This window comes from Nicotiana tabacum, chromosome 11, assembly GCF_000715075.1.
Source record: "Nicotiana tabacum cultivar K326 chromosome 11, ASM71507v2, whole genome shotgun sequence".
NCBI lineage: Eukaryota > Viridiplantae > Streptophyta > Magnoliopsida > Solanales > Solanaceae > Nicotiana > Nicotiana tabacum.
In genome coordinates, this window is record NC_134090.1 from 36,972,936 (window position 1) to 36,999,209 (window position 26,274).

Consider the following 26,274-nt stretch of genomic DNA (forward strand, 5'->3'; position numbering starts at 1 on the left):
CGACCATAACACCCTTAATAATAATAAAAATAAACATGTCGCGAATCGCGGGTGCATTTCATGTAGCGTGGTTTGCGGTGTGTTCCAAAACGGCAATTATACGACAATCGTAACTTGTTCAAGAAATAATTCCATAAATTCTAAAAGCAGTTAAATAAATAAAAGCGGTTATAAAGTTAAAAATGCACAATAGGTTTAAAACTAGTAATTAATCACATAATTAGGCCAATCATTAATAGTTAAGCGACCGTGCTCGAACCACGGAACTCGAGAATACCTAACACCTTCTCCCGGGTTAACAGAATTCCATACCTAGTTTTCTGGTTTCGCAGACTTCTAAATAAAGTCGATTTTCCTCAATTTGGAATTTAAAATAAACCGGTGACTTGGGACACCATAATAAATATCTCAAGTGGCGACTCTGAAATAAAATAAATAATCACATTTCAAATTATGTCACTTTAATTGAAAAAACTCCCTTATATCCCCCCTCGGGTGTAAAAAGGAGGTGTGACAGTTGTGATTTGTGATTGTGTTCAACAAAAATAAAACATTCAATTTGAAAAACGAAATAAATTTTGGCAATCGACTTAAGGATTAATACTAACTCCCGCCTTAACTTCGCTTAATATCATCTTAAAACGTTTTATAGCGTGTTTAGACATGAAAAGGAAGGAGGAACAGAAAATAAAAGGAAAATTGAGAAAATCAAGAACAACAATTTTCCTTTCTTTGTTTGGTATGAGGGACAGAAAAGGAAAAATTGGCAACCTTTTCCTTACACATGCAGTGAAATTAGGCCAAAGAAGGAATCTCCCTTGCTATCACTCCCCTGTTCTGCTAGTCATTTACCAGGATGGCTCAAGTTTACTTCAATGAGTAAACTATATATGACTGTATTTCCTAGTTCATTTGTTGCTAATTTTACAAAAAGATATTTGAAGTCCCCTTTCTTTTCTTTTTTTTCCCTATCAAGATACACTATAGGACAAAAATGTTCTAAGATATATCAACATTTTAGGATACAAGTCTTTGCCTCATCCATTTAGTAGCTGACCACTTCTCTCCTGAGAGTACTTCACATCCTCCATGTAAACTCTCAGGGTCAGATTGTCCATCAAGCCCCTGGCATTAAAAAGAAAACAGATACCAGTGATCAATCATTGACAAAATGGAACATATGGTTTCATACAACAAAAGAACTTCATAAATATAGAAACTAAAGCACTTCATGTCCTGAACTTAGTGACAAGTTCTCTATTCATCCTCTTAAGCCGAGGGTCTTTCGGGAACAACCTCTCTACCTCCCCGGGGTAGGGGTAAGGTCTGGGTACACACTACCCTCCCCAGACCCCACTTCTCCACTTCTGGGATTTTACTGGGGTTTTTTGTTGTTGTTGTCCTGAATTTAGTGACATGCAGAAGTGCCTCGATCACACGCCTAATGCCCATTTTTGAGATTCCTTCTTTTCTTCCTTTTTTTCTGATTCTATTACACTGGGGGATCAGGAATCAAGGAAGGCCGGGAAGGGGGAAAGAAGACAGTGAGAATTGAACCCACACGCTACACCTTGGTACTTCTTTTTTTCAGGAACTAGGGAGATAATATCGGGCAAACTGATTATGTGGAGTCGACCATTTTACATACAAACATGAAAAACATGTGTAAGTTTGTTGCGCATAGTTAAAAGCTCGTACGTTAATAATCCTCATTTAAAGTTATAATATCTCATGCTTTGGCTATAGATAACCAAAGTAACCTATGGCAGAAGCTTTTATTAGTCTAATACCTGTAAAAAGATTAGTAACCCTGTCACCTTCAATCAAAGATTAGTAACCTTATCTGTATCAGGCAAATAAATGAAATAATAGTCCTCATATCCCCTCATGTCAAGATGATGCATAAAGGAACTAGATTCAAGTAAAGAGACTTTTGCTTGAAATACTGGACATGTGACAGATTACGGATGCCAAGTCAAACAACTAACAGGATATGCAGTTATTAAAATCTTAAAAGCAACTAGGCCAACATTTGCGGAGTAATTTATAGATGAAATCTTTGTGAAAAGTTCCAGCAAAAAGGTCATATGGTAGGTGAAGACACTAACCATGCTCCAAAAAAGAACAGCATCTCCTTTAGTAGGTTTTACACATAACCCTTTGATCATTTTGCCACCACAGCTACATTCACCAGTGCCAGCCTGAAGACAGCATTGCCAAATTGAAACACAAGCATGAAATTAGAAACGTCGAAAAGAAAAAGTTAAATGTGCAACAGAGATGGAAAAGGAAAAAATTTGGAAGAATCAACATGCATGGTCACAGGTGCACCGAAGTTGGAATAAGAAGCATGCATAGTCTGGTATCACAAGCAGTTTTATCTTTAAGAAATACAGAGGCGAGAAACTTAAGTTGACCTATCATCTTCATCGTCTTCAGAGAAAACACATAACAAGACAAACTCACTTTTAGGCATTTAACCCCAAAGCTATAGTTTAATTTCTGTTATTTCTCCCTGAAATACTGTGCTCAACAAATTTTGTACGCAGTTTTATCTGAAATAAGCCAATTTAGTCCTTTTCGAGATGTACTGAACAAAATCAAACAAAAAGTTAGAATCAAACAGTAAGTTAACTCAATAGAATTTTTACACCCTCCACCCCATTCTTTCCTTCTATGCTGCCTTTATAGACCCTGCAAACTATTCCTACGTCGTACAACCTTCTCAGAATTGCAAAACCACCATAAACCGCATTAGCTATTAGGAATACAATAATTTGTAGGGGGTAGCAATAGGATTACAGGGTGCCGGAGAAGGTTAAAGGCTATAAATTTTGGTTTGATTAACATGGACGATTTTTAGAATTATAATTCATTTGCTCGGACAAAAAATGGTTAGATGTTCTGGCGAGATAACACAAGGGCATAATTTTAGTCCAACATATTCTCTAAGAATTACAAAATTGCTTGCATGATACAGAGTAATTCTGAAATTGCTAGTAGGTGAACTTTCAATTGTCACATCTTTCAACTATGAAACGAAAAGAAATCAAGTATCCAAACGTTTGAGAACTTGGACAAAAGATGGAACATCTACTGACTCTCCAACATAAGATCAACAGCAACTATCTTATAAAAATATAAATTAAAAAAAAAAAAAAAGATAAGCGAATCTATCATTCTTATTCACTGTAGAATATGCTGAAGAAAGTTGCATCCATTAGGGTAATTCTGCTGGAGAGCGATTTCATTATCCCAAACACAAACAGCAAGTTATAACGAGCATTCAAGCAACATTCACAAGACATATTATCCTGGTGGAAGCATCATACATGGAACATAAAATACAAAAAAGACACTAATAGCAGCAGAAAGCTCTTGCAAAAACCCCTCCAGAGACTAAATATTAGCAAAAACAAACTAATTCCTCCAGAAACTACTAGTTATGCAATTTTTCTCTTTTTGTAAAATATCTTCTGCTAATCATCTAATTGACTGAATATGATTGAATGCATCTGATAATAGATACATTTCAAACAATCCAAGTGGAGTACTCTACCAGAGACAATAAAGTGTCAATCATACAGGAAAGAAGTTTTCAATCAAGGTTTCATGAGTAATTACCATAGGAAAGTATGTCTCTCCCCCCTCAATGCCGTCGCTCAAATACATGAGCATTGTTGCTATTCGTTGACCTCCACGCTTCACATTAAACTGCAAAATAAAGTAAGTGAATCACTCAGTTTGACAACAGTAAATTGATATGTGAAAAGAGATCTGTCCAAATGACAAATAGAAAACAGAAAAATAAGCCAATAGTAGAAATAACAAACTAATAAATTGGAGTAAGAACTTACTGAATCAGAGAAATAGTCGTGATGGGCTCTATAGAACTGATTCTTTTCATACCTGTGCTTCTGCAGATGTTAGCCTTGATACTTGAACATATCAGCTTTCCATCTCATTATGAAAAACAGAAAAATGCAAATTCTCATAATACATACCTTAACACTTGAATGAGTTCCCCATTTTCAACTGGTATTTGAGAATATACAGAAATTCGTTTTTCAATTGCCTGGAAGTACAGGAATGCAAAGAAAATCACCAATGTAAGACCAACTTTTACTATCAATACCAATCACCACATAATCGGAATGTTATTTTATACACAAGAAAAAATGCAAGTGGAAGACAGGGGAACCCAAGTGGGATAAAAGAACCTTGTTAACTCAGCAAGATATTGCCAAAGATAGTAGCATATCATGTTGAGCTTTGAATAAGAAGAAGAAAGAACAAGAGGAGTTGAAAGGACCCGTGTGCTTTACAGACCTGTATCATGGGATACTTCCTCTCATCAGGGCTCAAAAACATTCCCGAACTTGTTCTGACATCACTCTTAATTCCCTAGCGAACAAAACAAAATTATCAGTCAAATTGGACTTCCATGCACATAACAACAAGGACAGAAAATCACAAATACCTTGCATAGCACTTATAAAAACTACAGCGATATAAGATTAGACTAGTAAGAAAGGGGTTCCTAAAATTACAAATCATGTAGTTTGAACCTAAAGCAATAGCACGGAGGACGATTTCATTATCTAGTTGATTGACAAAGGTTTGAGCTGAACTAGTCTTCAGGGGGACATTCTTAAAAGTAGAGGTCGTTTAACTTTAGAAAAAGCGTGTTTATCATCAGAAAATTTCTGTCCATCAGTGGTTGTTCCCGTATTCTTCAACAACTCGCTCCTTCAAATTAGAAGAGCTAAAAGCATGTCTTTTTTTTTTCCTCTTAGGTGGTTTCTCCTTGTGACGAGGAGAGAACTAATCAACAATTTTATTTTATTTTTGGATTAAGTATAGGACTTCATGCCACAGGGATTAGTTCAAGTGACAAAGGTTGAGGGACTTGTGACTTAGGTCACAGGTTCGAGCCCTGCGCTATGCAAACTAAGCCAGATATTTAAGTGGAGAAGGGTAGACGGCTGCCCCATTATTCCCGAGTTTCAAAGGCTACGATTGGTCCAAAGGATTGGCCCTAGACGGATTTTAGAGTCATCAAAAAAAAAGAGTAAAGAATTTCATTAACAAGCATCCGGAGGATTATGTTACCATCTCAACAAACAAGAAAACAAGCATCCAGAGGATGCAAATAAGTGCAGAAAGGATATAGCCCTGTACAGTGATTCTGACAATCTAACGAAATTCATAAGATGATCCAAATTATTTACACCGCACAATTTGCGCAAGTTTCATTAATTCCGGCGACTTCCGAACAGCTTTCCGGCGGGACGCAGCAGGACTGTCAGTGATCTTGAGCAGATCCGACATACTTCAGGAAAACTTGCTCCAGGTTCTTTCGTTCTATCTCTGGTATTCGTGGTATCGGTATTTTTTTCTTTTTTGCTTGCCTGTATCTTTGACATCTACAGTATCCTGTTTTAAATTATATTTAGTTAGACTTTGTTAGCGGAAACGTAAAAGAAAGAACACAAGATTTAACGTGGTTCGGATCAAAATAATCCTACGTCCACCAGAGAACAATTGCCCTTTTAATATTAACAAAGGAAGGGGAGATTTCCCAATTACACTTAAGAGAATTTCTCTCTTAACTCTCTACTCACTACAATGTATTGTATTATTTTGGGATGATTTCTACAAGTGAACGAGTGCATCTATTTATAGAGGTAAAGACCTCCTCTTGATGTCATTGGTGACATCAAACTACCTCCTCTTGATGTCATGGGTGACATCAAAGGAGGAAGCTTCCTCCTAGCATCCACACCAACTCTTTCCACCAACTCTTCCAATTGGCATGCCATTGTTGACTAAACATAAACCAACATTTTCAGCATGTCATTGTTAACTAAACATAAACTAACATTTTCAATCTCCACCTTGGTTTGCGTTTCGAGCGTGTGAACAACTCTGGCCAAAACTTCTAAAGCTTACTGGGCAACCCCGTTGTAAGAAACAAGAAGAATCAAACCATTATTGAACATACCACCTCCACCTAGCAACTGTTCTCTTCGGAGTTGCATCAGTTGATGCACACCCCCGCCAAGTCCTTGCAGTGTGCAAACTTAGCGAGCGGGACTATCTTGGTCAACATGTCTGCAGCATTATCGTCTGTGATAACCTTCACGACCTTGATAGTTCCCTCATCAATAACATCTCGAATAAAATGAAATCTGACATCAATGTGTTTAGTGCGCTCATGAAATCTCTGATTTTTCATTAGATGAATAGCACTCTGACTATCACATCTAAGAGTTGATTCCAGCTGAACCAAACTCAATTCCGCTACTAAACTTTTCAACCAGATAGCTTCCTTTACCGCCTCCGCTGCTGCCATGTATTCTGCTTCTGTCGTAGACAAAGCGACAATCGACTGCAAAGTCGACTTCCAACTGACGGCACTGCCAACGAGGGTAAAGATGTATCCAGTTGTGGACCTTCTTCTGTCAAGATCTCCTGCATAGTCAGAATCCACATAACCGAGAATTGAAATACCTGTACCACTTTTTCGAAAGGTAAGACCAACACCAGAAGCTCCTTTGAGATATCTCAATATCCACTTGACAGCTTCCCAATGCCTCTTTCCTGGGTTGGACATGTATCTACTTACCACACTTACAGATTGAGCAATATCTGGACGTGTGCATACCATAGCATACATAATACTACCAACTGCACTGGCATAAGGAATCTTTGACATATGCTCCACCTCATCCTCGGACTGAGGCATTTGTGACTCTGAAAGTTTAAAATGAGGAGCTAATGGTGTACTTACAGGCTTGCACGTTTGCATATTGAATCTCTCGAGAACCCTTTCAATATACCTCTTCTGAGAAAGATGTACAACATCGTCTTCTCTTGAAATCTCCATACCAAGGATTTTCTTTGCATCTCCTAAATCCTTCATGTCAAATTCCTTACTCAATAGTTTCTTCAAAGCATTTATCTCTGTAATGTTGTTAGCAGCAATAAGCATATCATCAACATACAACAGTAAATAAATCATTGAGTTACCAGACATCTTCTTGTGATACACACAACTATCAAATGCACTCCTTGAGAATTCATGTGTAGTCATGAATGCATCAAACCTCTTGTACCACTGTCTAGGGGATTGCTTCAAACCATACAAAGACTTCTTTAGTTGGCATACGTGATCTTCTTTTCCCTCAGCTAGGAAACCTTCAGGTTGATCCATATAGATTGTCTCTTCTAGATCACCGTGTAAGAAAGCAGTTTTGACATCAAGCTGTTGAAGCTCCAAGTCAAATTGTGCAACCAATGCTAGTAGCACGCGAATTGAGTTATGCTTCACGACCGGAGAGAAAATCTCATTGTAGTCAATTCCCTCCTTTTGGTTGAAACCTTTTGCAACCAATCTCGCCTTGAACCTAGCATCTTCCACTTCAGGAATTCCCTCTTTCTTTCGGTAGACCCACTTGCATCCAACTGTCCTCTTCCCCTTTTGTCTTTTCACTAAGACCCATGTCTGATTCTTGTGAAGAGACTCCATCTCTTCAGTCATGGCTAACTGCCATTGTGCGGCATCCTTGCAAGAAGTTGCTTCAATATACGAGGAGGGCTCCAGATCTTTAATCTCTTCTTGTGCAGCTACGAACGCATATGCAATCAAGTTTGCTTGATTTATAAGGCGTTCCGGTTCTCGTGTCTGCCTCTTCTCCCTCCCCTTCGCAATTGTGTATGGTTCATTGACAGCAAGTTCTTCAACGCCTACATCTTCTGACTCATCTTTAACCTGAGTCTCTTGATCCTTTTCCTTGGCAAGCTCCACCGGAAGCTCCACCTGCTCGTTGTTCTTGTTTCCTGAAAACTCCACGGAAACTTTACGGGGATCAAGTATAGAGGATTCATCGAAGGTGACATCTCTACTAACTATAAATTTGAGTAAAGACAAACACCAAAGTTTGTACCCTTTTACTCCATCCACATACCCTACGAATATGGCCTTCTTAGCCCTTGGTTCAAGCTTTCCTTCATTAACGTGATAATAAGCTGGACACCCAAATACTCGTAAGTATGAATAGTTAGAGGGTTCACCTGACCATACCTCATTCGGAGTCTTAAAGTCAATTGCCGATGCTGGAGATCGATTGACAATATGAGCAGCAATGTGAACTGCTTCAGCCCAAAATACTTTGGACATTTTGGCTTGTAGGAGCATACAACGAGCCTTTTCAAGAAGAGTTCTGTTCATTCTCTCGGCAACTCCATTCTGCTGTGGGGTATGTCTGACAGTCCTATGTCTTGAGATCCCATGAACCTTGCAGAATTCATTAAACTCTTCATTGCAAAACTCCAAGCCATTGTCTGTGCGAAGATACTTGATTTTCCGCTCCATTTGATTTTCAACCAAAATCTTCCACTCTTTAAATGCTTCAAAAGCATCACTTTTTGCCTTCAAAAAATACACCCAAACCTTTCGTGAGAAATCATCAATAAAAATGAGAAGATACCTCTTTCCGCCCTTCGATGGAAGTTTAGAAGGACCCCATAAATCTGAATGGATGTAGTCTAGCACTCCTCTTGTCTTGTGTTTGCCAGTGCTGAAGTTGACCTTCTTCTGCTTCCCTAGAACGCAGTGCTCACAGAAGTCAAGCGTGCTGATCTTCTCGCCTTCCAAAAGTTTACGATTGCTCAACATCTCCAGTCCACGTGTGCTCATATGACCCAGTCTCATGTGCCATAGTCTTGCCTTGTCATCATTAGATAACTGCACTGTAGATGCATTTGCAGAGCCAACAATGGTGCTTCCGGCCAATGTGTAAAGGCCGTTCTCCAGCTTGCCTTTCAGCATGACTAAAGAACCTTTAGTCACCTTCATAGTTCCTGCTTCGCTCATGTACCTGTAGCCTTGTTCATCCAGAGTACCCAAGGAGATCAAATTCTTCTTCAGATCAGGAACATGACGGACTTGTGTAATAGTCCTCACGATTCCATCATGGCAGCGAACCCGAACTGAGCCAATGCCAACTATTGCACAAGTTGCATTATTGCCCATTACTACGGTTCCTCCACTTTTCTCGTAGCTGCTAAACCAGTCTTTTCGGAATGTCATATGCAGAGTACAAGCAGAGTCTAACACCCATTTGTTTTCATAACTACTATTATTATTACACGATGTTGTTAGTACATAATCATTATCAAAATTATGTACCTGTTCAACTGTAGATGCACTCGCCTTTTCCTTGGACTTTGACATTGGGCAATCTCGTTCAAAGTGCCCCTTTTTGCCACAACCCCAACACTCTGTATTCTTCTTGTTCACACGAGACTTTGATCTGTGCTTTGATTTGGTCTTTCCCTGTTGGCTAGTCCGGCCTCTTACAAAGAGGCCACTTGCCTGGTCATCTCTATCTCCTTCAATGTGCCTCCGCACATCACTAGAGTTAAGTGCCTGCCGCACTTGCTCAAGCTTGATAGGCTCCTTGCTATACATCATTGAATTCTCAATATCACGATATCCTGAAGTCAATGAAAATAGCAAAGCACATGCAAGCGTCTCCTCCTCCCTTTTAATTCCTGCAATCTGTAAGTCCATGACAAGTTTATTAAACGCATCTAAATGATCTTGTAACGAAGTACCTGACCCCATCTTAAATGTGTGAAGACGCAGTTGTAACAACATTCTTGTTGTCACTGATCGGTCTTGGTATAGCCCTTCTAGCTTTTCCCACAGCTGTTTGGCCGTCTCTTCGGTACCCGTACTCACTTCACAAAGCACGTTAGGTGCAAGGGATAGTTGGATTGCACTCAATGCATCCCCTTCAATCTTCTCCTTGTCGGGAGCTGATATATCCGTAGGATACTTTCCGTCAATAGCATGGATTGAACCTTCCCTCCGCAGTAACGCCATCATCTGGATCTTCCAGATATTGAAGTTGTTGCGTCCATTGAATCTATCAATTTCAAACTTCATGGAACTCATATTTGCTTGTTCTTTCTCCTTGGATCGTTAAAGAATCATGTCGCTCTGATACCAATTGTTAGCGGAAACGTAAAAGAAAGAACACAAGATTTAACGTGGTTCGGATCAAAATAATCCTACGTCCACCAGAGAACAATTGCCCTTTTAATATTAACAAAGGAAGGGGAGATTTCCCAATTACACTTAAGAGAATTCTCTCTTAACTCTCTACTCACTACAATGTATTGTATTATTTTGGGATGATTTCTACAAGTGAAGGAGTGCATCTATTTATAGAGGTAAAGACCTCCTCTTGATGTCATTGGTGACATCAAACTACCTCCTCTTGATGTCATGGGTGACATCAAAGGAGGAAGCTTCCTCCTAGCATCCACACCAACTCTTTCCACCAACTCTTCCAATTGGCATGCCATTGTTGACTAAACATAAACCAACATTTTCAGCATGTCATTGTTAACTAAACATAAACCAACATTTTCAGACTTGTTTGCTTATATCTATCTGTGTCTATTACTTTAGTGTTATAGCTAATACATAGTTTGTCTCTGCTTGGTTGTATCCCTTATTAGCACCTTGTGTACCTGTAGGTTTCTGTTTAGTCTATTCCTTTTTAGTCTATTCTTTTTGTAGCTTTGTGTTGGTCTAGTGGCCACGCCGAGCTATGATAGAGTGAGGGCATGTCTTCGGGGGGAGCGGGGGATAGAGGCAAGGGTGGCAGGGGGTAAGGCACCTTCTAGGTTGAGAGTGGGGTCATGGAACATAGGGACTCTAACGGGGAAGTCTATAGAGTTAGCAAAGATTCTCCATAAGAGGAAGATTAACATAGCTTGTGTTCAGAAGACTAGATGGGTGGGGAACAGGGCTCGGGAGGCTGATGGGTTTAAGTTGTGATATTCAGGGAGGGTGAGAGGGAAGAACGAGATAGGCATTTTAGTTGATAAGGATCTAAGGGAGCTAGTAGTTGAGGTTAAGTGGGTGAATGACAGGTTGATGGCCATTAAGATAGTCGTGGGAGGGTATACTCTGAATGTAGTTAGTGCTTACGCGCCTTAGGTGGGTTTGGACGAGGAGGTTAAAAGACGCTTCTGGGAAAGATTTGGATGGGTTGGTGCGGGGTATACCGTCCACCGATAAGCTTATTATAGGGGGTGATTTTAACGGCCACATTGGGAGGTTGCCTGGGGATATGACGGCATGCATGGTGGCTTCGGATTTGGAGATAGAAACGGAGGAGGTACTTCGTTGTTGGAGTACGCTAAAGCTTTGAGCTGGTGAACGCTAACTCGTGTTACCCGAAGAAGGCGGAGCACCTTATAACTTTTCGGAGTACGGTGGCCAAGACCCAGATTGATTATCTACTTCTCCGGAAATGTGATAGAGGTTTATGCACGGATTGCAAGGTCATCCCGAGTGAGAACCTTACGACCCATCATATGCTTTTGATTATGGACTTAGAGATCAGGTGGACGAGGAAGAAGAGGGCTATGTCTGGTATACCTAGGGTCAGGTGGGGGTGCATTGACTAAGGACAAGGCCCAGGAGTTGGGGGAGAAGTTGCTGGCTATGGGGGCCTGGAGGAGTAGCGGGGACACGAGTTGTATGTGGTCTATGACATCAAGTTGTATTAGAGAGGTGCCGAGAGAGGTGTTAGGGGTCTCGAAGGATTTTTCTGATGGCCATAAAGGGAACTGGTGGTGGAATGAAGAGGTTCAAGGGAAAGTGGAAGCCAAGAAAGCGGCATATCTGAAGCTAGTAGAGAGTATAAGCGAGGGGCAAAAGAGTGCTAACAGGGAGGGGTATAAGAAGGCTAGGAAGGAGGCGAAGTTGGCGGTTACTACGGCTAAGACCGCGGCATTTAGTCGTTTATACGAAGAAATTGAAGATAAAGGCGGGGACAAGAAGTTGTACAGGCTGGCGAATGTGAGGGAGCGGAAGGCCCGGGATCTGGACCAAGTAAGGTGCATAAAAGACAAGGAGGGTAGAGTTTTATTGGAGGGAGCACAGATTACGCAGAGATAGCAGTCTTACTTCCATAAACTCTTGAATGAAGAGGGAGATAGGAGCATTGTGCTGGGGGAGTTGGAGTACTCGGAGCGGCAGCTTTGGGTACTGTACACACATACGAGTGGCGGAGGTTGTAGGGGTTATGCACAGGATGAGTAGGGGTAGAGCGACTGGGCAAGACGAGATCCCGGTGGAATTCTGGAAGAGCGTGGGTAAGGAGGGCTTGGAATGGCTTGCTAGGTTGTTTAACGTCATTTTTAGGACAAGGGCGAAGAAGATGCCCGAAGAGTGGAGGCGGAGTACGATGATACCGTTATATAAGAACAAGGGGGATGTCCAAAACTGCAATAACTATAGGGGTATCAAGTTGTTAAGCCACACAATAAAAGTGTGGGAGAGGGTGATTGAAGGGAGGTTGAGGAGTGTGTCCATTTCCGAGAACCAGTTTGGTTTCATGCCGGGACGGTCGACTACTGAGGTCATTCACATTGTGAGGAGATTGGTGGAGCAGTATTAGGGCGGTGAAGAAGGATTTGCATATGGTGTTCATTGACTTAGAGAAAGCCTATGACAAAGTCCCGAGAGAAGGTTCTATGGAGATATTTGAAGGCTAGAGGAGTGTCTGTAGCGTATATTAGAGTGATTCAGGTCATGTATGATGGAGCTAAGATACGGGTTAGGACAGCAGAAGGAGACTCGGACTACTTTCCGGTTGAGATGGGGTTGCATCAGGGATCAGCAGTTAGCTCGTTATTGTTTTCCCTGGCGATGGATTCTTTGACGTGACACATTCAAGGGGAGGTGCCTTGGTGTTTGTTATTTGCGGATGACATAGTCCTGATTGATGAGACGCGAGGTGGCGTTAACAAGAGGCTGGAGGTCTGGAGACACACTCCGGAGTCTAAGGGTTTCAAGTTGAGCAGGACCAAGACAGAATACTTGGAGTGCAAGTTCAGCGGCGTTACCCAGGAGGCGGACGGGGATGTGAGGCTCGATACGCAAGTCATTCCCAGGAGAGAGAGTTTCAAGTATGTGGGGTCTATCAAGGTTAGAATCTTACCTTCAGAAGACTACTAAATGACTGGGAGATTGACAGAGTAATAGAGTTTTACAATACTTTGAAGCTATTCAGTGGAATCAACTCTACTCAAGACCACATGATATGGCAAGGGAATAGGCACGAGAAATTTTCTGTTAAGCCTGCTTATAAGGAATTCAACCTTTCTAATAATCAGATTGGATGTTGGCCATAGAAGATGATATGGAAAGTAAAAATCCCTTACAAAGTTGCTTGTTTTACATGGTTACTAGCAAAAGAAGCGGTTCTAACACAAGATAACTTAATCAAGAGAGGTTTCCACTTGTGCTTTGGATTTTACTTATGTGGAGAGGAGGCAGAGACAATTAGTCATCTCTTTTTGCATTGCAAGTTCACTGTAGAAATATGGAGAATCTTCATCAGCCTAAGGGGAATTTTATGGGCAATGCCGGGAAGATTACTTGATATTCTAGCTTGCTGGAATAAAGAGGGTAATCTTTCTAGTCATAAAGAGAGATGAAGAATTGTCCCAGCCTGCATATTGTGGACAATTTGGAAAGAGAGAAATCAGAGATGTTTTGAAGACAAGTCTAGTAACATCCAGAAGATGAAGATGAAATGTCTAGCTCTTTTCTATTTTTGGTGTAAGGGAAAGTTTTGGGAGGATCATGAATCCATTTTTGATGTGCTAGATTCCTTGTGAGAAGACCAAGGATTATAAGTGTTTTCTTTTTTTGGGCACTCCCTTTTGTAATTATAGGTGACTTCACAATTTTAGTGAAGTCTATATACTAATATACAAATATGTTACCTTCTAAAAAAAAAAAGGATCTGGGGTCTATAATTCAGAAGGATGGGGAGATAGATGAGGATGTCACACACCGTATCGGGGCAGGGTGGATGAAGTGGAGGCTCGCTTCCGGTGTCTTGTGTGTGCCGTTGAGACTTAAGGGTAAGTTCTACAAGGTAGTGGTTAGACCGACTATGTTGTATGGGACAGAGTATTGGTCAGTCAAAAACTGTCCGGCAGATGAAAATAGCGAAAATGAAGATGTTGAGATGGATGTGTGGGCATACTAGGTTGGATAGAATTAGGAATGAAGTTATTCGGGACAAGGTGGGAGTGGCCCCTGTGGAGGCAAAGATGCATGAGGCGAGGTTGAGATGATTCGAGCATGTTAAGAGGAGAAGCACAGATGCCCCAGTCAGGAGATATGAGAGGTTGGTCTTGGGAGGTGAGAGGAGGGGTAGAGGTAGGCCAAAAAAGTCTTGAGGAGAGGTGATCAGACGGGACATGGTGCAGCTTGAGTTAACCGAAGACATGACCCTAGATAGAAGGGTGTGGAGGTTGAAGATTAGGGTAGAAGGTTAGTAGGTAGTCGTGTGTTTCCCTTTGTCTTCTCTAGTTCGATAGTATTAGTGCTAGTACGGTACCCTTTTTTCCTTAGTTTGCTATATTCGCATGTCTTGTTCCGTTATTACTTCCCATCGGTAATTCCGTAGTTTGCTAGCAATATTTCGTTCATATTTTCGTTTGTTGCCTTGGATTTAGTTTTCTAAATATATTGTCTTGCTATTACTTGTTATCGATACCTCTTTCATATACTCTGTTGCTATCGTCGATTTAGTTTTCTAATTATTTGTCTTGCTATTACTTGCTATCAGGGCTTCTTTCACCTTCTTTAGCCGAGGGTCTATCAGAAACAGTCTCTCTGCTCTTCCAGGGTAGGGATAAGGCTGCGTACATCCTACCCTCCCCAAACCCCACTTGTGGAATTATACTAGGTGGTTGTTGTTGTTGCACAATCAGAAAAGGCTCATCAGACAACTATGCCTTTAAGGAGTGGCTGGGAGTTGATATTCCATCAGAACATGTGTAATTCCTCAGATGGGACCATTTGCCAAATACCAATGATGGATTTCCAGCTATCTATTGTCCCTAACTAATTGAGGCATCTCAGGGCATTAACCAACATACCCCTAAAAGACACAAAAACATATGCCACATATTCTTTGTTATAGAGCAGTGAAGAAAGAGGTGATTACAATCTTCAGCTTGTTTCATGCAACATATATAGGGGTGGCAAGCGGGCGAGGCGGGGTGGATATGGGCGGGTCGAAAACGGGTAACACACAACAACAACAACATATATCCATATGATGGCTTCTTGAATATGATCATTTTTGGGAGAATTCCTAGTCTCCCAAACTTGAGGAACCCCCAATTTGAGGCTTTACAAATATAAAAGTTAAACCCATTAGTTATCTATTGGTTATCCATTTTCTAAGTAGATAATATGGTTCTTATACATATTTGACCCGTTTTTAAAACGTTAGTTATCCGACCTATTTTTTAATGGATAATATGGGTGAATAACTGTCTTCTTAAGATTGTCCTCTGTAAGGCAGGCTTCAAGAAATGCTATCTGACTGAAACGAGCTACCTTTTTTGGGACTTGTTTTCCAAATTATGGAGCCAATGTTCAACAATCTTGTTGTTCCTGTAATGATTGCTATAACATGCTTTCACAGTGAACTATCCATTTTCACTATTGCCCCATTTCAACCTGTCCTTCACCTGAGATGAAGTCTTACATTCTCCAGCTTAGTAAATAACTCGATCATGTTGTTTATTTCCTAGTCTTAGCAGCTTCTCCAAAATACAATGTTCCAGGAGTTGCATCTGTAAACTGCATGTGTAGCCTGAGGATGTCTTACAAACTGAAATAATTCAGGTATTCCTTTCAAAGTGCAGCTTCATAACCATTTATCATGCGAAAAACTGATGTGTTCGCCATTACCTACTGTGGAACCACATATTTGAGCTCGAGTTCTCCCACATTTTACTCCCAATGCACCATATTTTTCTTTGATTACCTTCTTCCAGCATGCATCATTATAGTACTACACCTCAGCATGAAGCCACACTATACCTCCAATTTTTTCCCCTTTTTATATAATGGTGGTGTCAAGGCCAGCTTATACGCACCTCGACTATTCCACTGGGTACCAGTTACCTCTCACCAGCATAGATGGAAAGATATTACCTAGCGTTTTTTGTCTCTACTAGGATTTGAATTTTGGTCTCCAAGGTATGCACCCAGTTTGACCTCTAGACCAAACCCTTGGGTGCCCAACTTTTCCATCATAATTTGCTAAGAAAGCTTAACAATCAAAAGAAGAAAAAAACACTAATCAAGCCCCTGATTGAGAAATAGTCTTACATGTCCCGTATGAGGACTATTCTTTCACCAATAAAAAATGTTTTTTACTTTATTCCCCGTCATACACACTTCCACTTAGGTTTACGTTGCTCTTCAATTTTCTGAACGCCAAAAATAGAATAAAAAAGGAAAATATCACCCAAATGCATACCAAGTTATTTGTTTATAGGTTTCTAAATGTTTATCGGCTCTTTTCTAAATAATTGGGTTTATTTTTGTCTCCACTCTTTAGAGATCTCAAGAGATTTTAGAAAACAACATCATAATATTAGAAACCATGAGAATGAATCTTAATACTTAGGGGTCATTTGGTTACAAGGTGGGATAGAAAAGGATATCCCAGCTTAGCTATCCCCAGTGTTGTGAAAAGCGCTAAAGCGCTGAAGCGAAGCGAGGCGGCCACTATGTCGCTTCTGTAGGGTGAAGCGTAGTAGGTAGGTTGAAGCGTCCGCTTTTGCCAAAAAAGCGAGAAGCATCCGCTGCTGCTGCTTCTTCTTCTTCTTCTTTTTCTCATTCTCTTCTTCTTCTTCCTATTTTCGTTTCAGTCCTTAAAAATGCAACGAAATGCAGCCAAATTTTTGTTTTCCTTCAGTTTTTCATCTTTTGTTCCTAGTCTCACTGTCAATTCTTTTAGTATTGGCAGTTACATGTGTTGTATGTAGTTACATGTGTAACATGTGTTGTCTATGCAATGTTTATTTTAATATTTTTCTTAATTCCGCTTCACTTCAAAAAAACGAGCGCTTCGCTTCTCGCTTCACGCTCTTCACAACACTGGCTATCCCACCTTCTATATGAGATAGCTAATCCCACCATTTTTGACATAAAATTTATCTCACTATTAGCTAATACTCATAACAAAACATGGAATAAATACAATCCCATATTCTATCCCCGACTTAGTATCCTTAAGTTAGTAACCAAACGACCGTAGTGAGACTAAGGCCTCATTTGTTTTTATTAAGATTAAGATGTCTGAATCTGAATACACATCTGAATATTAATATGTGTACTAAGATTAAAACGTTTGAATCTGAATATACATCTGAATGTTAAGATATGAATACACATCATTCCCTACTGAATGTTAAGATGTGTATACCAAATGTTAAGACTTATACGAAAACCTCTCAAGCATACAGAATTGATAAAATTTGCATATATTTTAGCACATATATCAACTTTCCCAGTAGAAAGACTAACTTAATTATGCTGGAAATTAAAATGTGAGGCTTAGCTAGAAATTATGTCCTTGTTGGTATGAGATTAATGTATAAGAAACAACCCTCTGTAACCTCCAGGCTGTTTTGTATGTGATTTCTCCATGTCAAATGAAGAATATGAGTAGAACTGTCAGATGAACTAAAAGGTGAGGTGGCATTTGAAAGTGCTCTTCTAGAGGCAAAATTCAAAGCAGTAGCTGTAACTTGAACTATAACCAGAAGTACTTGTATAGGCAAAACTAATTTGCTATTAAGAACTAGTGGTAACTCACAAGCACATTTCAACAATAGATGAGCACAACAGGGTGTGGAAAAAATTTGAACTCATCAGAAGAAAAATCGTAGTAGATGCTGAATGTCAGAGAATCATTTGCATAGTGTGCATACCTTTCCAGTTTTTGCATCTACAACAGTTGAAACATGAAGACGGGGCATGGCAACCGATCTAAGATAATCACATTCCTGTGAAGGCAATAGATATTAAATTCCCAAATTATCATCACAAACACATGATGCTTTTAAAATTAACAAATCCAACACGATTTTGCAAACAATTTAAAATTTGATCATGTCCAAAATATCAAGATTTAAGATTTATTGTTCTTCCAGTCTTCAACCACCCTCCCTGGCGTCCATTCAAATTCGTATCAAGCACTCTAATTAACGTTTTACACATTTTTTCTTTTATTTCGCATTCGAGCATGAAACTTGATACTATAGCAGGAAGAAAACCATGCGCAAGAGCAATTTAAGCATAACGAAATTTGTCACCCATTACAGTAACCCTAAATTGACTAAAAAAAATTCACTTTTTAGGTATTAATGACTTTGACAGTATTTAGTAAATAGGGAATCAAACCTCAAGCAAATATTAGCTAGAAGACCAATTTCCTTAAAAAGATACGTTGATAGCAGTTCTCTCTCTCTATACATACATATAGAAGGACAGCCCGATGCATTAAGCTCCCGCTATTCCGAGGAAGGGCCGGACCACAAGGGTCTATTGTACGCAGCCTTACCCTGCATTTCTGCAAGAGGCTATTTCCACAGCTCGAACCCGTGACCTCCTGGTTCATATGTATAAATATATATATTATATACACATACACAATATGTATGTATGTACATTTCATGGTAAAATTGGAGCAGAGACCACAACAGAACTGTTAAACATTTTACAATCCAATATATTACCAACCAAAACTTTAATCTCATCAAAGATACAGTAGCCGTATTACACACAGAGGCCAAGTTAACAGACAGAGATATGCAGTGGTAGAAATGAAGAAGAAAAATATAAAACTGGCATACCTCTGCACTTAAGAAGTTGTGAAATAATATAATTCTTGGTTTCCAGCTAATAATTTCAGGCTTCACCTGCACGAGCAGTATGAGAAATTGACATAATTAAAATAGCAAAGCAGAAGCTAGCAGTAATGATATTCATGCAGCTGCTCAGTTTAAGTTACAGGATAACATAGTCCAGAAATGCATGGATTTTGGTTAAGGCGTGCTCTCCTAGTTCTCAAATGAAGAAAATTTGACTTTTTTATGCAAGTCTACAAGAATAACAAAAGAGATTCTCTATTTATTAATTCATTTCAGCGAATACCATTCATTTGCTCAAAAAAAGGGGGGGCACGGATATAAATGAACATGACTTTCTCTCTGCCCAAAAGTGATTCTAGGGGGTCCCGGTCTGGCACTTCCGAACCAAGTAGGCTTTATTTGTCAGAACATAAGATAGAATAAGAAATCAGTTCCATGAGAAAATGGGTTGGTTGTTTCCGATAACAGGTATTGTTGGAGATCAGAAAACTACACGTTTTCCATTTCCCCAAGGGCTTACCTGATCAACATTCCACCATAAGATCTACTACTTGTACATTTACGTACACAAAACTCCTCTCCAGTGCCAAAATAAGAACCTGCTTGACTAGCATGGATACTAGAAAGACCGGAAGGTAGACAAGTTTATGGTCTACTAGCACAAGGAGAACTCATTGGAACATTATATTACTTTCATCGTCTAACTGCATAGAGAAATATGGTTTACTCTTGAAAAGTTAGATATAATACAGCACAGTATTAGTTTCACCACATACATCTATAAAGTTCGGATCTTTCAACTGATTGATATCTACAGTCTAATATTTAAACTTCACATCTATGAGCTATCTCAACAAGTAGCACTGGTAGTTCTTCCTCTTGCTATATATATAGTAGAAAGACTTTTCTTGAATGTGGAAACTGCACTGGTAGGCAAGACATGTCTACCAGCCGAATTCACCAGTACCTTCTACTATAAAGCATACAGTGGATGGCCTGGAGTTGAGAAAGAGAGGTTTTTCCAAAAAATGAAAGGGATCTTTACACAAATAGCCGGTTGAATTCATTATTTACTTTTTCTAGACAGCACACAAAGATTATTCAATGTTTATACACATATTATACGTGAATTATACATATATTATACATCCATCGACTATTTTAAGTTTAAGCGCTTGGGTAGGGGCTATTTAAGTTAATTTTTCAAAATGAAACATAACTTTGGACTTACATATCCTATACGTAGTGCTACAGCTTCTTTGTCATAACCCCAATGAGAGATTCCTGAGAAAAAAGGGCAGAAAAATCAGGATATCAGGGAAGTACACCATGTGCTCATGCTAAATCTCAGAGGGAAAGTGGACAAAAAGATTTTGCTGTAATGATAGTTATTCAGATATTAAAGAAAATAAGGAAATTAAGATGCTTACTCTCCCTTGAATTACCAATTGGTTAGTATTACTGCCTAAGACAATCAACAGTCCAACATACTCATTACATGACCCAACCATCACTAAAGTAATGAAACCAAGACGATTTCCTGGAAATTACCAATTGATTACTGCTAATGCCCAAGTAATCAACAGTCCAACATAGTCCTTAAGTGACTGAAGCCAACCAACACTATACTACTGCTTAGGCTATTCTTATGTCTCCAGACACAATATAAAAGAAGATACGTGGACATCCATAAACTAACTCATGTTTGACCTGATTATTATTCTGTCACGCCATCTCTTTTGAGGGGGATCGACCAATCAAGGATAAGTTAGTGCAAAGTCTTCTGAAGACTTTTGTATCAAAGTAGAAGTGGCATTTAGTTACAGGTGGAATGAAGGACAACTGTTTTCCTTTTTCTTCTCGAACACAGCAGTTACATGCAAGATCAGATCATACAGAACTCAACTATATTACTCTACCAATGTAGGTATGTATATGAGTTTGCAAGACAAAACTTAGGTCATGGTCAAATGTAAAATCTAAACGCAATGTTGCCAAAGGCGGAAGTGCAAAAAAGTTGAGCTTGTGGGAGCATTAACCCAAAGTGCAATTGAGTGCGAGCTTGTTTTAGTGAAAAGGCAAATGAAAATACATATATCCTAACATAAACACACACACACACAGAGAATTTTTAACTCAAAAAAATCGATAAAGGAATTGAAGAGAAAATATTTGAAATGTAAGAAGTAAATAGTATAAATCAAGTTCAAAAATTATTTTAAATTTTTTATTCAGATGCAACGATGCAGTTTTAAGTTTCTAATTTAAGTTTGGTAACTACTTTTCTTATATTAAATTAGAAAGCTCCTATTCTAATTTTTAAACACATTTACTCACAATATTTTCCTAATTAGATCATTTTGCCAACTATACTTATTGTTTAGTACCACGCTCTTCAAGAAAAAGACTGTGGGAAGTATGCCTTAGATTCTCAGTGCCTAGTCTGAAGCAGCGCCTACGCGAGCAAAGAGCCCAACTCATGCTGAACAACATAAAGTATATTGCAGAGCAAAAAACAGTCAAAAAACAACACAAACCTCTTGCTAACGGATGTTTGTTGCCAGCTAAACTTGCATGCTTTCCACTAAAAGACGATTCTCTGTCTGCAGGAAGTCAAAAAGGGCAGCCCGGTACAGGAAGTCACTTACACAAAATTCTATTAGGTAAAGAGGAAAATTTCAATGGAATACTAACAACATCTCAAGCAGTGATCACAATTAACAGCTGGATTGTAGCAGAATATGAAGTGCTTAGACTCAAAGATCTTACTGTGTTGAAAGCTATTGTTTTTGATAAAGTACTTTCAAAGATAAACATAATATCAGAAGCTTGAATAGAAGCAGAATAAGCCAAAGAAAGTAAGTAACACCATTCCTGCTTACTGTAGTTGGACAAGCAAAGCAGTAACGATGCGAGAAGACAACTACCCCTGTTCCTGATCCAAGGTAAAAAAAGGAATGGTTGTTTCCTTGAATCTGGTAAACTTGATACTTATAAAACCAAAAGAAAGCATTTTCGTGAGTTTAGAAGGTTTATGGAATGGGAACATGAAGAAGGAGTGAGTTCACAAGGTTTGTCGGTTACATCATCCAGAATGGCAATAGAGCACATTTTGGGAGGCGTATAGTGTGGGGAGACGTATGATTTCAACAGATGCATGCTATGGTGTATGGATATACGGGTAAATGTGGGCGTCTCCCCTGAGGAGGAAAAGATACGGGAAGCGACGCTTAGATGGTTCGGGCATGTGAAGAGGAGAAGCTCAGATGCCCCAGTAAAGAGGTGTGAGCGGTTGGTTTTGGTGGGTATGAGAAGAGGTAAAGGGAGACCAAAGAAGTATTTGGGAGAGGTGATTAGGCAGGACATGCATGGCTTCAGCTTACCGAGAACATGGCTCTTGATAGGAGAGTGTGGAGATCGAGAACTAGGGTAGAAGGCTAGTAGGTAGTCGAGCATATTTATGATCCGTACCAGTGGTATTAGGGCTAGTTTGGTAGTGTTCTTTTTTTCTTTTTTGAAATGGAAAAAGCATGTGTCCTATATTAGGGCTAGTTTGGTAGTTTTTCTTGTTCTTAGATTGCTAATTTTACATGTTGTCTTCCAATTACCTTCCGCGTTGGTTTCTTAGTATCTTGTTGTGGTCAATGCTTGATGCTACTGCTTCCTTCCGTCTATTTTCTGGCTCTTAGTCTGCTTTACTATCTTTCTGGCCCTTGTTGTTAATATTGCTTGTTTCTACTGTCTCTTTCAGTCTTTCTTGAGTCAAAGGTTTATCGGAAATAGCGTCTCTACCCTCCTAGGGTAGGGGTAAGTCTGCGTACACACTACCTTTCCCAAACCCACTTGTGGGATTTCACTGGATTTGTTGTTGTTGTGGCATGCTGTGGTGTATGAGAGATGCACAACATTGGTTAATCAGGAAAGAAAATTTCATGGGACATAAGATTCAGAAAGGTTATCCAGGATTGGAAGTGGAAGAAGGCCCAGGAATCCCTTCTCAAAGTCTATAGTAAAAATAGAAGGGAAGGACAATAGGAAGGTTTGATGAGGGTAGGCTACAAGATTTTCACCGAAAAAAGTTGGGGCAGTAACACTGAAGAGTAGAAGGCATTATGGAGCGTGACGGCACCAAAAATGTTACATTCTTCACATGGTGTGTGTCATGAAACACAACTCATACAGCCGATAATTTAAGGAGGTGTGGCATGAAGCAGAATTTCATTGCTGATAATATAAGGAGGAGAAAGGACTATGGTGAGTTGGTATATGTGCAAGAGTGCTGAGAGGACAATAAGTCAATAACCCTCTCTTGTTGCATTGCACGTTGGCTATCCAACAGTGGATCTCATCTCCTCAGCATTTAATAGTTAATACTTAATACTAGTTGGGTTGCTATCAAGAACACTCGGTGAGTTTGTAGGATGCTAGAGGAGGGCAGGAGGCCAAAAATTAGAAGGGAAGGAGAGCAGTTATAAGCTTAGCACCACTGCGCGTCTTTTACACAATATGGAATTAGAGGAACAGAAGATCAATTGGTAGCATAGAACAGCAAGTGAGGGAGAAAATACCTCTGTGCATGGATAATTGGGTAGGACCAGTAGAAAGAGGAGAATATGTCATATACATATTGTAAATGCTTCTGACACCACCTTGGTTCATAATTTTAAGGAATTTATTACAAGGAAAAAATGAAAGCAAAAAAAGATCTTATATAACATGTGAATCCAATTTTTCCACATTCTATTAACAACAAAGTACTTGTTTTCTCTCAAATTCATAAAAGTCTTCCCTAATTTTACCACGCTTAAGCACAAAATGACATGTCAAAATTTTCCAAATAGCTACTATATGAACTAAATCCCTCAAAAGTGAACCTTAAGTAAACATTCTTTTGTATTGCATCCACTGGAATCTGATTGAAAAGGAGAAACCACAACTACAAAAGAAAAAATAATTAGAGCGAGTATTGCCTACTTTCACTAAGCTGAACTGCCAAAAATGTTCAAATAGTTAGTTAAAGGATCCACCAATAGTGGCCCTTATATAATAAGATCATTGATAATAATTACTATTTGGTATTGCATGCAGTGGAACATGGAGTACTGGTTTGATTATTTGATACCACAGCAACTACAAATGAGCAGAATGATGGAGCAAGTATTTAGCCCTCCAAATAAGATAAAAGAAAAACAATCATTTTAAAATATCTACTATAAACCAAGAAAAGATACCAAGTGAGTCCTCCATCCTATGAATAAATGCTAGTTGAATCAAAGCTCCTGCACATCACACGACAGAAACTAATCAGTTTCCATTCAGCAACAAATCCAACCAGGAAAACCAAAAGTCCATATCAGTAAAATTCAAAATATGTATTCGATTTTTTTTATAACCAAGAAATCCCCGAGGGCCAGTGGCACACGGTTTGGAACTCAGTGGATAATGGATCAGCCCCTCTACCCTTCTCCACTTAAATACTAGGCTTTTGTCTGCAGCAAGGTTCGAACCCACGTCAAAATATGTATTCTTTGATCAGAATACAAGACGGAAAACAGAGAAAACCCAAAGTTTAAGAAAAACCACAAATTCTTTTGAAGGATAAGACTACGACGGGATGGTCAAGGATCGGGATCTTATAGTAAACACTTCGGATGCTCCTGTAGAAAATGTGTAGCCCCACTAGGTCTTTTAATATAAAGTCATCTGATCTAGAAAGACAACTTTTACTTCTTCCAGCATTTTAAGAGGAACAGCAAATCAGAGACATTTTTGTCCGTCCACCCGAAAAACGAAACAAAAGAAAACAGCAGGTATCTTTTCCAAAAACTATCCAATATCTCACGGTTCATGTCTACAAGTTTCTTAAAGTACTTCCTTTTTAATTTTCTCTATTGCGCTTATTTTTTTTGTCTAGGAATCTCATTTTCTGTATCAAATTAATGATTAATGATAGAAAAGTTTGTTATGCTGAGTCATTATTCCATGAAAAGAAAAGAATGAAATTATGATCATCATGTAAGCTCCGGAAGTATCTCTAAATAGTACCAAACGAGATAGTGATGATATTCATCTCACAAAAGCACCGGTTTAGTTTGCATTACTTCACCCTACTTAGTAAGAACATTATATTACTCGACGGGTGTTCATAAACACAACAAGTGCTGGTGATTATATTAGAGAATTAATTTAGTGTAATTATGAAACTTTCGCTTTAGATGATCAAAGCTTAAAAGAACCCGCTGAACTAACTGTAAGACATCTTAGCTTCACAAGGGAAATAATACTAATTGCCTTATCCCTATTATGCCATAACCTGAACCAAATCAGAACGCAACAAAGCTAATCAAGACTAAACTCCCCCTCCCCCTCCCCCCAAAAAAAACCAATAAAAGTTCTGTAAATTCATAGTTTTGTAAAATAAGACCGTAACCTTTTTTTTCTTTTTTCTTTTTTCTTTTTTCTTTTTTCTTTTTTCTTTTTTCTTTTTTCTTTTTTTCCTTTTTTGCTTTAGAGAACAACTACTGATTTTCCTAGCTTAAGTGAAGTGAGTCCATTCAATAACATCCTCACAATACCATAACCTCAACCAAACTCAACAATCAACAATGTGATAAAGAACTCAACCGTCCCACCACACCTGCACAAACAGTTCACACTAAAATCTACTATTAAACAAACATTGGCCATTTTCTTTTTTCTCTTTTTCCATAAGCCTCGAGATCATGAAAAGCATGACGATCAAGTATAAAACCCGCCCACCTCATTAATCAACACTGTAGTAAAAAGTCCAATTATCTCACCATCAAAACACACCAATCCACTTTAATGTCTTAATTTCAATAAAAGAAAGAAAAAAGATCACCATAACTTTTTCATGTTTTTGCTCAGCTCCAAAATAGTTGCCACACCCTTGTAGGATCCTCCAAAAATAGCTACATTTGAGGATCCGACACGCACTCACCGTCAATTTTGAAAAATTGAGCAACATAGGCGATATCACAAGCAAGAATGACCATCAAGGATCAAAACCAAGCACCCACTCCACTCCAACCCCAAAAGTTCAATTTTTTTAGTTCTCCATTTCCAAACAAAATATATACATAAAAATCACCATTTTTTTCCTTTCTTTTTCCAAATAGGGTGTTTGGTTAGTCCAGATTAAATGCCAAACCAAAGCAAAAAACACCAGTGATGATAATTATGATGATCAAAACCGCAAATGCAGGATGAGAAAATTCAAGAATTAACAAACAACCACAAATTCAACAGATACATACATATAAAAATTAGTAGCTAAAAAAGATTGAAGAAATGTTTTACCGAGAATCATTCCACATGTGACAAGTGTAAGAAGCCCGAAAACAATTCTCATTGCCGAAGCCATCTTTTTTTGCAAGATTTTCTCGAGATGGGTATTGCGTTTTCCGCAGATATCTGAACTGAAATGGAGGATTTTGTAGTTTGGTTTTTTTTAACTGATTTATTTATAGG

The 26,274-nt window shown here is 39.0% G+C and overlaps 1 protein-coding gene across 1 annotated transcript; it reads right to left on the minus strand.

Moving 5' to 3' along the window:
- Positions 1 to 715: 715 nt before the first annotated feature.
- Positions 716 to 26,274, minus strand: LOC107770127 (prolyl 4-hydroxylase 1). The gene is made up of 12 exons (XM_075224982.1): positions 26,104 to 26,274; positions 24,015 to 24,062; positions 21,321 to 21,386; positions 20,015 to 20,067; positions 18,766 to 18,831; positions 17,842 to 17,916; positions 4,330 to 4,404; positions 4,005 to 4,075; positions 3,858 to 3,909; positions 3,625 to 3,714; positions 2,109 to 2,201; positions 716 to 1,125 (listed from the first exon to the last, which is right to left on the minus strand). The coding sequence occupies exons 1-12, from the start codon at positions 26,165 to 26,167 to the stop codon at positions 1,018 to 1,020; spliced, it is 861 nt and encodes a 286-aa protein (XP_075081083.1). The 5' UTR covers positions 26,168 to 26,274; the 3' UTR covers positions 716 to 1,017.